At 50.1% G+C, this 13237-nt stretch overlaps 1 protein-coding gene across 1 annotated transcript; it reads left to right on the top strand.

The window, feature by feature from the left end:
- Window positions 1–1662: 1662 nt before the first annotated feature.
- On the top strand, window positions 1663–13237 carry LOC137815837 (uncharacterized). The gene is made up of 2 exons (XM_068618950.1): window positions 1663–2085; window positions 12719–13237. The coding sequence occupies exons 1-2, from the start codon at window positions 1663–1665 to the stop codon at window positions 13235–13237; spliced, it is 942 nt and encodes a 313-aa protein (XP_068475051.1).

The following is a 13237-nucleotide window of genomic DNA, read 5'->3' as shown; positions in this document are numbered from 1 at the left end:
TCTCTCAAGTGGCGGCATTGCACACTTATCTTGGAGCATTCACACTTCAAGTGGCGTGTTCATCAACCAAGAACTACAACCACATAAGTCCTCTTTCTTCTCCATCTTCTCATTCCATTTCCGTGCCTATTTGAATTCCTAAACATGTCTTAGGTTTTGATCCTGCCGGCAACTTGAACGTGGGTGAATCGCTTCGTAACACTTTCTGCCCTGTCTTCGCGACTGCGTCTCCTGAAGAATCACCTTCTAAACTCTCTCTCAGATGTCTTCAAAATGTGACCTGCAAAATACACAGACGGCGCCTCTAGCGGCCGTTTGCACTCCGACGATCAAGTTAGTTCAACAGAACCACCAGAAACTGGAAACTTAATAAAATGTGTGTGTGTAAAACTTGCGCTCTCTTTTTTTGTCTATCCCCCTCCCTCCCACTCTGATTCTCCCCTTTATCTCTCTTTCCCTGCTTCTGGGCATAACAGAATTCTGTTATGCTTTTCTGGCATGTGTCAGAACCCTGTTATGCTTTTCAGAGAAAGCGTACCTTCAGAATCAGCAATGGGGAGCGTGAGAGTCTGCGCATGTCTGCGCTTGGCTGCGCCTGTCTGTACCTTTAGTGGTACGGAGTGCTCTTTTGTCTGGACCGCACCCCTCTCAGATGATGACACGTGGAGGCCTGCAACTCACATCTAACCACACACGTGTCACTTACTGGAAGGGCTCTAGCGCCTCTCGTTGTCTGCCTAAGTTACGCCCTTGCGGAGTAACTTAGGTAACTTAGGATGCTTCTCTTATCTGGGTAAATTGCATACTCTTAGGAGAACGTCGGGTGTGGCTGGTCTAGGCACACTCACCAAACGTTACTCTCTACGTAGGCGACTTACCCTTCACGATGCCACGCACGTAATGGGTTGAGGGAATCACCAATCACCGACTGGCTTACTAGTTCCCTCAGGCCACTCTCGTGCATGATTCCTTGAGGTGTGCTCATGCGAGGTCCATGCGTAACGCTCTCGATGGGAACCTTAGTCCCCGTTTAACTGCGTGTAACACGAGACCCCGATGACAGTACACCCGATGACTGATAGGAGGTTGGCGGTGTTGGAGCTCGCTAAACGCCGAGCGGCCAAAGGGACTGGCTCTTCCTCTTCCACCACTGAGCCAATCGAAGCCCCTCCGCTCTCGGTCGCGCCAGCCGAAGGCCCCGAGCAAGGGAAGAAAAGGAAAAGACTGGTGAAGGCTTCTTCGCTGGTACCTGCTGCTGCTGCTGCCTCAGTGGAAGAGGAAAGCTCAGGCTCCCCCCTCATTCACCGCCAGAGGAAGAAAGCAGTGGTTGAGGGGGTCTCGTCTCTCCAGCCTGGAGGGATAGAGGTGGTAGAGGTAGAGGAAGGTTCACCACCTCCCTCTCCCTCTACTCGACCTGCCCCAGAGCCCGCATGCCCGCTTTCTCCTGGCCAAAAATCGCCCCCAATCTCTCAACCGCCACCTTCCCCCCCAGCGGGCCAATCACCTGGTCCATCCGCTCACCCTGCTGGGGGTGTTTCTGCTCAAAACGAGTGTGCCCCGCCTCCAATAACAATCTCCACCGCCAATGCTGAACATGGTGGGTCTGGCTCGCGCCCAAGCAACACTGGAGCCAACCATGAGAACTTCAGCAGAGTTATCTCCATGGTGCGACAGCACATCAGCAATGGGGAGCTCGTCGACTGGAGCAGGGAGGAGATAGACGCACACCTTGCCAAGCAGGTGGTGCTCTCGCTGGAGTTCTCCACCCAGCATCGCAAGCAGAAAGCCCTGGAGAAAAGGGTGAAGGAACTTGAGCACGACAATGAGTCGCTGCACAGTGACCTTGAAGCCGCTCAGGGGTCTGTCGAGCTGATGCGAGGCGTGGTGGAGAAGGCCAGGAGGGAGTACTTGCTGCAGGTCCAGGAGACCATCAAGATGGAGATCTTGATGGGGCAGACTGTTGGTCCTCTGGACTGGAAGGTGGCAGAGCTACAGGCTGAGAATTCCTCTTTGCTCGAACGGAGTCAGATGGTGGAGGAGTTACAGGCTGAGAACGCCTCCCTACGCCAACAGGATTCTCAGCGGGTGGATATGCTCAAGGCCGCCAAGGAGGCAACTGCTGCTGCCGAAAAGAAGCTTGAGGAGGCAGTGGGCAAGCTGTCTGAGGCTGCCTCCTCCCTTGCTACCCTTACCACGCAGAGGGATGCTGCAGAGGCTTCGAGGCGAAGTCTGGAGGCGGAGAAAGAGGACTTGATGAACGTGGGCGCCGATTCCCTCATTGATGGATTCGAGCTGGCGCTCGAGCAAGTCCGCTGCGTCCTCCCAGAACTGGACCTTGCGCAATTCAGCATTCATCACTCGGTGGTAGATGGAAAACTTAGGCCTCCTACTCCCTGAATCTCTTCTTTTTTGTAATTTTGACTTCTTCTGTACAAAGTTTCATTCTGTAACCTTATGTTTCTGCACCATTCAACTCTTTGTAACTGACAATTGTATGAACATCTCTGGTGATATACCTTGGTTTCAATTGCTCAATTTCTCTTTGTATTTTCTTTGGACTCCACTTATCTTTATGTGCGCGACTAACTGTTAGCTAGTTTAAGTTCAGCGCGATCTTGGGCTTTACCTTTCCTTTCGCACACGACTAAGTGTTAACCAGCTTAGGCTTAGCGCGATCTGCTTCTCTTACTCTATGCGCGCGACTAAGTGTTAACCAACTCAGGCTTAGCGCGATCTGCTTCTCTTACTCTTTGCGCGCGACTAAGTGTTAACCAACTCAGGCTTAGCGCGATCTGCTTGATCTCGACTGGCTATTCCCTCAGCTTGGTGTTTAACGGTCCTCGCGCGCCGCTTTGTACTACTAGCCATTTACCGACAACTCATCAGTGATCGCTCTTTAGTCCTTACTTAGCTTCTCTGTCGCTCTAGCGCTAAGTGCATAAAGGACCTTGACATCGACTGCTCAAAGTGAGGTCTCATATTGGGAAAAGGAAGTGTTTCTCGCTAACCCCTTTCCCTTTCCCCGAGGTCATCACCCTTTGGCGGGTTGAGTCGCTCACTTCCTGTCTCACTCCTGGGGTGAGAAAGGTTTTCTGACTAAGAGTCTTACTGGGCCAATATTGGTGCGTGCCAAGTGGGTAAGGACGTTTTGTCAAAACCTTTCCTTTCCCTCTCTTGGTCTTACTAGCACCCCTGGCTTTTCAAACCTTTCTGCTTGCGCTCACACCTGGGGTGAGGAAGACTTAGATCGGTGCCAGTACTTGCGCCTAGGGCAAGTAGGGCCTAACCAATCACCTGCACTTGCACCTGGGGCAAGGAGGATTTTAACTTTAATACTTGAGCACACTTTATATGCTGGAATTTTTTCTTTAATTGGGTGGCCTCGTTAAAAACCCTCTTTAGGGAAAAGAGTGCCCCCTTGTCTGTTCAACTGTTTCCACCACAAACAAAGCATGTGCCTTTTAGCGTGAGAACGCCATTACTGTACAATTTTAACTGAAATAAAATTTTAAATGGGTGGCATTCCACGTTCTGGGGATTGCTCCTCCTTCCAAAGTCTCCAGGCGATAGGCTCCGTTTTCTAATGTCTCCACCACTCTGTACGGGCCTGTCCACTTCGGGGATAACTTATTCTGCATATCATTCTGATGCGCCTTTCTCATCACCAGATCACCTTCCTGGAAGCGCCTGGGCCTCACTTTAGAGTTGTGCCTCCGCTCTACTCTTCTCTTCACGGCTTCAGCACTGACTCTGGCCTCCTCTCGCACTTCGTCTAGCAGATCTAGATTCACCTTACGCTCTTCATTGGACTCTTCAGCAACGAAGTTCAAAAATCTGGGGGAGCTCTCCTGTATCTCTACAGGAATCATGGCGTCTGTCCCATAGACAAGGCTGAAGGGTGTCTCATGGGTGTTGGACTGTGGGGTGGTGTGGTAAGACCACACAATCCTGGGGACCTCCTCTGCCCAGCCTCCTTTGGCCTTGTCTAGCCTTCGCTTCAGCCCCCTGAGCAGCACTCGATTTGCTGACTCCACCTGCCCATTTGTTTGTGGGTGCTCCACTGAAGCGAAAACCTGTTGTATCTTTAGCTCTTCACACATCTTCCTCAACTGATGACTGGTGAACTGGGTGCCATTGTCGGAGACCAGCCTCTTGGGTATTCCGAAGCGGCAGACAATATTCTTCCAGACGAAGTGTTCGACTTTCTGTGCGGTGATGTGTGCAACTGGCTCTGCCTCCACCCACTTAGTGAAATATTCGATGGCCACAATGAGGAACTTCATCTGCCTTGTCGCCAGGGGAAAAGGTCCTAGGATGTCAATCCCCCATGTATGGAATGGCCACGGGCTATGGATGGACCTCAACTCCTCAGGGGGTGCCTTGTGCCAATCTGCATGCAGCTGACATTGTTTGCATCGCTGAGCAAACCTTATGCAATCTTCCTTCAGCTTTGGCCAGTAGTACCCCGCGCGGAGTACTCTACTTGCCAAAGCGCGACCACCCACATGGCTTCCGCACACCCCCTCGTGCAGCTCAGACATGAGTCTGGTGCATTGCTCGCCGTGTACACAGATCTGCACAGGGTGAGAAAATCCAAATCTAAATAAGCTTCCATCTATGAGAGTAAACTTACTTGAACCCCTCTTTATTCTTTTTGCCTCTGCCAGATCGAGCGGGAGTACACCGTCTTCTAAGTATAGCCGGTATGGCGTCATCCAGGTGTGGGGTTCCTTCTCCGCGCGGACCTCCATCGACTGACCGATCTTTGAGGGTCGCGATCTCACCCTCGGCGCTCTCAGCGTCTCTTGAGTCAACGACCGATGACCGATCGTTAGACGCTCCATTGACTTGTATACATGAAGCACCTGGTTGTCTGATACAAACGCGCGCGGCACCTTCAGGGTCTCCTGAATGACAGTCCTCTGCTTCCCCCCTTTGCCTGAGCTGGCCAGCTTGGCAAGCAGGTCTGCTCGGGCGTTCTGCTCTCTTGGTACATGCACTAACTCAAACTCGGCGAAAGACGTCTTCAGGAGCTGCACATACTCCAGGTAGGCTGCCATCTGGGGGTCCTTTGCTTGGAACTCCCCGGTAACCTGCCCGGTGACCAATAACGAATCGCTCTTGGCCAGCAGATTTCTTGCTCCCATTTCCCTTGCTAGCAACATTCCCGCGATCAGGGCCTCGTACTCCGCCTGATTGTTGCTAGCTTTGAAGGCGAAACGGAGGGATTGCTCGATCAGTACTCCGTTTGGTCCTTCCAGGATGACTCCAGCGCCGCTTCCCTGCTGATTACAGGAGCCATCCACCGATAACACCCATCGAAAATCTAGCCCTTCCGCAGGTGTCGCGATGGATGATAGCTCGACTACGAAGTCCGCGAACACCTGCCCCTTGATCGGTCCTCGGGGCTCGTATTGAATATCGAATTCCGACAATTCTACTGCCCACTTGACCATCCTTCCTGCCACATCAGGTTTCTTCAATACATTCTGGATAGGCAGATCAGTCATCACCACCACTGTGAAGCTGTGGAAATAATGTCTGAGTCTTCTGGATGAGAATACCACCGCTAGAGCAGCCTTCTCGAGGGCCTGGTACCTGGTTTCAGGGCCTTGCAGCACCTTACTCACGAAGTAAACAGGCCTCTGGGCCTGGTCCTGCTCTTGCACCAGGACTGAACTGACTGCCCTCTCCGTAACAGCAAAGTATAGACGGAGAGGAATGCCTACCTGGGGCTTTCGCAAGACTGGTGGGCTTGCCAGATATCCCTTCAACTTAATGAAGGCCTCCTCGCACTCCTGCGTCCAGAGAAATCTGCTGTTGCGCTTGAGACACTGGAAGTATGGGTGACCTTTCTCCCCACCAGCAAACATAAACCGGGACAGTGCTGCCAAGCGACCGGTGAGCTGCTGCACCTCCTTCACCGTCGTTGGGCTCCTCATCGCCACGATCGCCGCACACTTCTCTGGGTTAGCTTCGATTCCTCGCTCTGTCAAGAGGAAACCCAAGAACTTCCCAGCCTCTACACCGAATATGCATTTCTCAGGGTTGAGCTTCAACCTATACTTGGCAATGGTGGTGAATAGCTCTTCCAGATCAGCCGCATGATGCTTCTTCTCCTGGGACGTAACCACCATGTCATCTACATAGGCGTGTACGTTTCTTCCCAGCATGGGCGAGAGCACCCTATCCATGAGCCGCTGGTAGGTAGCCCCCGCATTCTTCAACCCAAATGGCATGACCTTGTAGCAGTAGCAAGACCGTTCCGTCATAAACGCGGTCTTGCATTCGTCCATTGGGTGCATCCTGATCTGATTATACCCTGAGAAAGCGTCCAAGAAGCTGAGTAGCTTTCCCCCCGAGGCGCTATCGACTAGTGCATCTATACTGGGTAAGGGGTAAGAATCCTTGGGGCACGCCTTATTGAGGTCAGTGAAATCCACGCACATTCTCCACTTGCCGCTTGCCTTCCGCACCAGTACCACATTCGCTAACCACTCGGGGTACTGGATTTCTCTGATATGCCCTGCGACAAGGAGCTTCTGCGCTTCGTCGTGGATCACCTTCCTCTTCTCCTCGTTGAATTTCCTTCTTCTCTGTCGCACCGGTCGAACCATGGGGTCCATTGATAGACGGTGGCAGAGGAAATCGGGGTCGATTCCTGGCATGTCGGATGATGACCATGCAAAGGCATTCATATGCTTCTCAATGACACCCATGATCAGCCTTCGCTCTTCTTCAATGAGGGATCCCCCCAACTTGAATTTTCTTCCCCTGATGTCCACCTCAACCCATCCTTCAGCTGGGTGGGGCCTCCTCTCAGTGGCAATGACCGCTCTCGCGATCCCTGACTCGCGTGGAGTGATCGTGCCTTCCTCCTCTTCCTCGACTTGGGCCACCTGGGAGCCCCCCACTGCAGCGTTCTCCATCCTCTGAGCGCCTTGTGTCTCCCTGACCGCCAATCGCTCTTTGCGCACGCCTGGTGGTGGTTTTGTGGTGACATGGCATACACTTCTTTTTTGCTTCAAACTGTTTTCATAACAGCGTCTTGCCTCAGCCTGATCCGACTTGATGGTTATCACGGCCCCTTCCATCGACGGCAGCTTCAACTTCATATGCCTTGTCGATGGTATTGCGCCCAGTCTATTGAGCGTTGGCCTCCCCAACAGGACATTGTACGCAGAAGGGGCGTTCACCACCAGGTACTTTATCTTTTCCGTGCGGGCTACCGTTCCGTCGGTGAACGTTGTCCTCAGCTCGATGTATCCCCGCACTTCTACCTGGTCCCCTGCAAAACCGTAGAGACAACCAGTATACAGTCTCAACTGATCAGGGGACAACTGTAGCTTGTTGAATGTTGGCCAGAACATGACATCCGCCGAGCTTCCTTGATCTACGAGTACTCTATGCACTCGTCTTCCTGCCGTGATGAGAGAAATGACCACAGGGTCGTTGTCGTGTGGGACAACGTCTCGTAGGTCAGCCTTCCTGAAGACAATGTCCACCTCAGGGTAATGACTCTCATTCACTACATCTACCGCCATCACAGATCGAGTGTATCTCCTTCTTTGTGAAGCTGTGCATCCCCCACCAGAGAAGCCTCCAGCGATCGTCTGCACTTCCCCATGCACAGGGACCTCATGCTGTTGCTCTCCAGTTTGGGATCCTGACGCGCGATCACCCTATGGCTCACGCAGGTAATCTGCTAGAAAACCAGACTTCACCAACTCTGCCAGTTGGTGTCCCAGCGCCAAACAGGAATGAAGTGTATGTCCAAAGGCCTGATGAAACTCACACCATTCATTCTTCTTCCTTCCGAGTACCTTGTCTGTCTTCTCTGGTACTCGTAGTCTTGCTGCTACGGCAGGAAGGGCGATGAGATCCGCCAACCCCACCATGAAGTTGTATCTTGGGGGCGCGTTATTCTCCCTTGCACGCCCCTTACTCTGGTCTTTGCCTGGTGCATAGGGACGAGGTTTTTCCCGCACCTTCTTCCCCTCTTTGGCCTCATGCACCCTCGCTTGCTGTGGTTTTCCTTGCCCTCCACGCGGTCTGGGTGGTGCAGCACTTCCCCTCTTCTCAGAAACTTCTGTTTCTGCCACTATGTGCGCCACCGCACGCCGTCGGATCTCTGCAAAGGTGCTGGGATGGCTCCTGATGAGAGACTCACTGAAAGGGCCAGGCAGCACTCCCTTCTTAAACGCGTGCACAAGCATATCTTCATCTTTGCTGGGTAGTCTGACCACTTGTGCTCCAAAACGGTTGAGGTAGTCTTTCAGCGACTCCCCCTGGTATTGGCGCACGTCGAACAGGTCGTAGGACACCACTGCAGGTGCCTTGTTGACGATGTATTGCTCGATGAAGAGCTTCGAGAACTGAGAGAACGACGTGATATGCCCTTCTGGTAAACTCACGAACCACTCCATGGCGATTCCGCTCAGTGTGCTCATGAACATCTTGCAGTATACAGCGTCTGAGCCCCCAGACAGCATCATCTGGGTGTGGAATGCCATCAGATGCGCCTCCGGGTCTTCTACCCCTTTGAACGACGCTTTTACCCCCACCAGGTTGGAAGGCACCATGGTTCCCATAATCTCAGGGGAGAATGGCATGGGAAATGCCCTTGGAGGTGAAGGCTGCCTAGACACCCTTTCGTCAACGACGTGCTCCCTCTGCGCCTGCAGCGTTCTTCTCAATTCTTCGTTGACACGATTCAGTTCGTCGTTCCTGCTTTGCGACGCAGCCAACTCCGTCTGCATCCTTTCTTGTTCGACCTTCGACGCTGCAGCGTTATCCTGCAGCGTGCGCACCATTTCCAGGACCTGCGCCATTGTCACAGCTCCTTCATCAGCGGATGGCGCAGGTGATGGTTGTCTGTTTCTAGGCATCTTCTCTATCAGAGAAACTGATAAAACTCTGGTGAGCTTTAAAACTGTGGTATATATGGGACAACGATTCACTCGGGCCCCACGGTGGGCGCCAAATGATCCTGCCGGCAACTTGAACGTGGGTGAATCGCTTCGTAACACTTTCTGCCCTGTCTTCGCGACTGCGTCTCCTGAAGAATCACCTTCTGAACTCTCTCTCAGATGTCTTCAAAATGTGACCTGCAAAATACACAGACGGCGCCTCTAGCGGCCGTTTGCACTCCGACGATCAAGTTAGTTCAACAGAACCACCAGAAACTGGAAACTTAATAAAATGTGTGTGTGTAAAACTTGCGCTCTCTTTTTTTGTCTATCCCCCTCCCTCCCACTCTGATTCTCCCCTTTATCTCTCTTTCCCTGCTTCTGGGCATAACAGAATTCTGTTATGCTTTTCTGGCATGTGTCAGAACCCTGTTATGCTTTTCAGAGAAAGCGTACCTTCAGAATCAGCAATGGGGAGCGTGAGAGTCTGCGCATGTCTGCGCTTGGCTGCGCCTGTCTGTACCTTTAGTGGTACGGAGTGCTCTTTTGTCTGGACCGCACCCCTCTCAGATGATGACACGTGGAGGCCTGCAACTCACATCTAACCACACACGTGTCACTTACTGGAAGGGCTCTAGCGCCTCTCGTTGTCTGCCTAAGTTACGCCCTTGCGGAGTAACTTAGGTAACTTAGGATGCTTCTCTTATCTGGGTAAATTGCATACTCTTAGGAGAACGTCGGGTGTGGCTGGTCTAGGCACACTCACCAAACGTTACTCTCTACGTAGGCGACTTACCCTTCACGATGCCACGCACGTAATGGGTTGAGGGAATCACCAATCACCGACTGGCTTACTAGTTCCCTCAGGCCACTCTCGTGCATGATTCCTTGAGGTGTGCTCATGCGAGGTCCATGCGTAACGCTCTCGCTGGGAACCTTAGTCCCCGTTTAACTGCGTGTAACACGAGACCCCGATGACAGTACACCCGATGACTGATCAGTGTTTATTCGCTTATCGCGCTCTGCCTCCAGGCGCGAGTCTAGGAACTGATCTGCTGGTGGTCACTTGGCTACTGACCACCGATCACCACTCTGGGTGATCTATCCCCCGACCTCTCTGCCGCCTGATCTGTCGGTGGTAACTTGGTTACTGACCACCGATCACCTCTCTTGGCGATCATCCCCGACCTCTCTGCCACCTGGTCCACGTGTCACCCTGCGAGTGGTCCACGTGGTTCTCTGATGCTGACGTCATCGACTACCGATGACCGATCGGATCAGGTTCCTTTCTTGCTTTCTATTCGGTGTTCTTGCTTATTTTCATGTTTCAATCGGTTCATCTTCTTTCTCCTTGGATTTGTTCGGTGCATTTCAGTTTTGAAGCATTTTAATCGGTTCATTTCATTTGTTATGCAATTTAATCGGTTCATTTGCATTTTTACATTTTTTAATCGGTTCAATTGGCAAGAAATGGGTCTTCCATGTGAGTTTGGTGTTTGGTGCAAGTTTTGGTGAGTTCTTGAAACATAGAACATTGATCCAATTCTATTAAAAGTGCCTAAGCTATCTCCAACTCAAGTTGATTCCATAGAATGTCAAAGAATCATCTCTTCTTTGCTATTGGAATCATCAAGATGGAATTATATCTTTTGAAAACCACGTCTACAAAACAAGTTTCTACTACAAATTCTTCTACTCCTAAGTCACCTACCAAAACTTCCAATATAAAATGTTTTTAAATGTTTAGGTTTTGGGCACATAGCTCTTCATTGTCCACAAAAAACCTTAATGACAAACAAGGTAAAACAAGACCTACCTCACCCACCTCCCTCACGTAAAAATGAAAAAGACAAAGAAAGCCAAGTTGACATGAGTCTTATCCTTTCACCTCCAAGGTGTTTTCCTTCCTTATCTTTTTCATTACCCAAGGTTTCTATTTCAACACCATCTTGGTTAAAAAGTGTTAGGGATGATTTCATACCTCCTAATGGTTTTCACCATTTAAGAGGCCTTTTTCCAAAAGATATCATCATTCCCAAACAAATTTTTCCAACTTGGTCGATTTATAGAACCTCCTTTTCTGAAATCCCATTGTTTACAAATGATAAGTCATGTTTACAATTTTCTTCCACTTTTAATTGTAAAACTAAACTGACTTTGTTATATGCAGGGATTCAGAATTCGTGGACGAATTCTCTCCAACTCGAGGAGTATGATGAGAATCAAATAAAGGAGGCTTTTATTAATGAAGGGAGAGGCCATTCACCTACACATTTGAAGTTCTTCCTTCTAGTCTTTTCAAAATTAAAAGAAGACATAAAATAAAGAGAGGATCAAGCCTAAAGCCAAAGAAGTCTACAAGCCTTCAAGGAATGGGCTTCAAATAAATATCTCTCTTTATAGTTTCTTTTATAAAATGTAGAATGTTTAAATATATAGTTTTTAGGAAGGTGCTTAGAGGGAAACCTTAGATACCTCTTTTGTAAAAGCATCTTTAGGCATTAGTTTAGAATTTTCTAGAAGGTGACTCTTCATGCTTAACTTTAGGTGCTAGAAGTGAGTAGCATGCAAGGGACTTTTGGTTAGCTTGTTTTGTAAGCTTCATGACCAGCCCTTGCTCTTATAAAAGGAGGGCTTAGGTCCTTCATAATGCAGATTTGGAATTTGTAGTATCAAAACTCTCCCAAATTGGTGATTGAGTGTAGTGAGAACTTGTCTTCTCCTCTTCCTAGTCTCATCTTGAGTGCCTTGGTTCTCTCAAGTGGCGACATTGCACACTTATCTTGGAGCATTCACACTTCAAGTGGCGTGTTCATCAACCAAGAACTACAACCACATAACTCCTCTTTCTTCTCCATTTTCTCATTCCATTTCCGTGCCTATTTGAATTCCTAAACATGTCTTAGGTTCCTTTCTTGCTTTCTATTCGGTGTTCTTGCTTATTTTCATGTTTCAATCGGTTCATCTTCTTTCTCCTTGGATTTGTTCGGTGCATTTCAGTTTTGAAGCATTTTAATCGGTTCATTTCATTTGTTATGCATTTTAATCGGTTCATTTGCATTTTTACATTTTTTAATCGGTTCAATTGGCAAGAAATGGGTCTTCCATGTGAGTTTGGTGTTTGGTGCAAGTTTTGGTGAGTTCTTGAAACATAGAACATAGATCCAATTCTATTAAAAGTGCCTAAGCTATCTCCAACTCAAGTTGATTCCATAGAATGTCAAAGAATCATCTCTTCTTTGCTATTGGAATCATATCACCCCCCGAGCGCCTCCACGCCATATGCATCAACTGGAGGGGGTCCTCCTTCCAATGCCTCAGCCGCAGATGTTGCTCCAATCGGGGATGAGGTTCCCCATACCTCTCCGATTCTGATCACCGAATCCCCGACGTCGCCACCACGAACAGAAGCGCCTACTGAAGAACCAACTAAAGAAGGTGGCGACGAAAACCAACAACAGGCCCACCCAGCGCCTCTACAAGCAGCAAACCTCCCTCTTGAGGTCACGAGGATGTGGGAGCCTTTATCTGCTAAGCTGAAGACGATAGCAGAAGACATCCCCGCCATCATAACCAGAGTTGTGGAGAGCTCCACCAGGAAGCTCCAGGATGACCTCTTCAACCTTAGAACTGAAAACAGCACCATGAGGGTTGAGGTGGAGAAGTTGTCCTTCAACCTGACACTCGCGGAGATTGAACACTCCCGAGTAGAGGACGCAATGAGCACCGAGCTCAGGATGGCGCGCAAGGAGGCCACTGAACTCCGCCATAAGGTGCAGCAACTGGCTCAAGAAAAAATTGAACTAGAGAGCAAGATTGTGCCTTATCGCGTCAGGGTGGCTGACCTGGAGGCTCTGATAAAAACCGACGCCGTCAAGGTGAAGAAACTGGAGCAAAGGTCAGCCGACCGGGAGATCTTCCTTGGCAAGGTGGAGAAGGCGAGGGATGACGCCATGGCTGGGCTCGACGAAGCCAACAAGAAAAAAGGGGAGCTTGCTGCTGAATTGGGCAAGGTGCAAGCAGAATCCAAGAAGGTTGCTGAAGACCTTCTCCAGGCTCAAGAAACCAACGAACAACTTAAGAAGCAAGTTGAAGAGCTGGAGCAACAGAATAAGGGGCTGAAAGAACAAACTGAACAACTCGAGAAACAGATTGAAGAGCTTAAGAAGCAAATTGAAGAACTTAATCTGAGTTCTGCCCAAATTCTGGCTGCTGGATTCGAGGCTGCACGGGAACAGTTCGCCTGCTTGTTCCCCGATCTGGATCTCAGCATGGTTTCTCTGAATAATGAGGTGGTGGATGGAAAAGTGGTTCCCGCCGAAGACTGA

The sequence above is a fragment of the Phaseolus vulgaris genome, chromosome 10 (genome assembly GCF_000499845.2).
Source record: "Phaseolus vulgaris cultivar G19833 chromosome 10, P. vulgaris v2.0, whole genome shotgun sequence".
Taxonomy (NCBI): Eukaryota; Viridiplantae; Streptophyta; class Magnoliopsida; order Fabales; family Fabaceae; genus Phaseolus; species Phaseolus vulgaris.
Note: the sequence above shows the minus strand (reverse complement) of the source record. Positions and strands in the feature narration are given on the sequence as shown.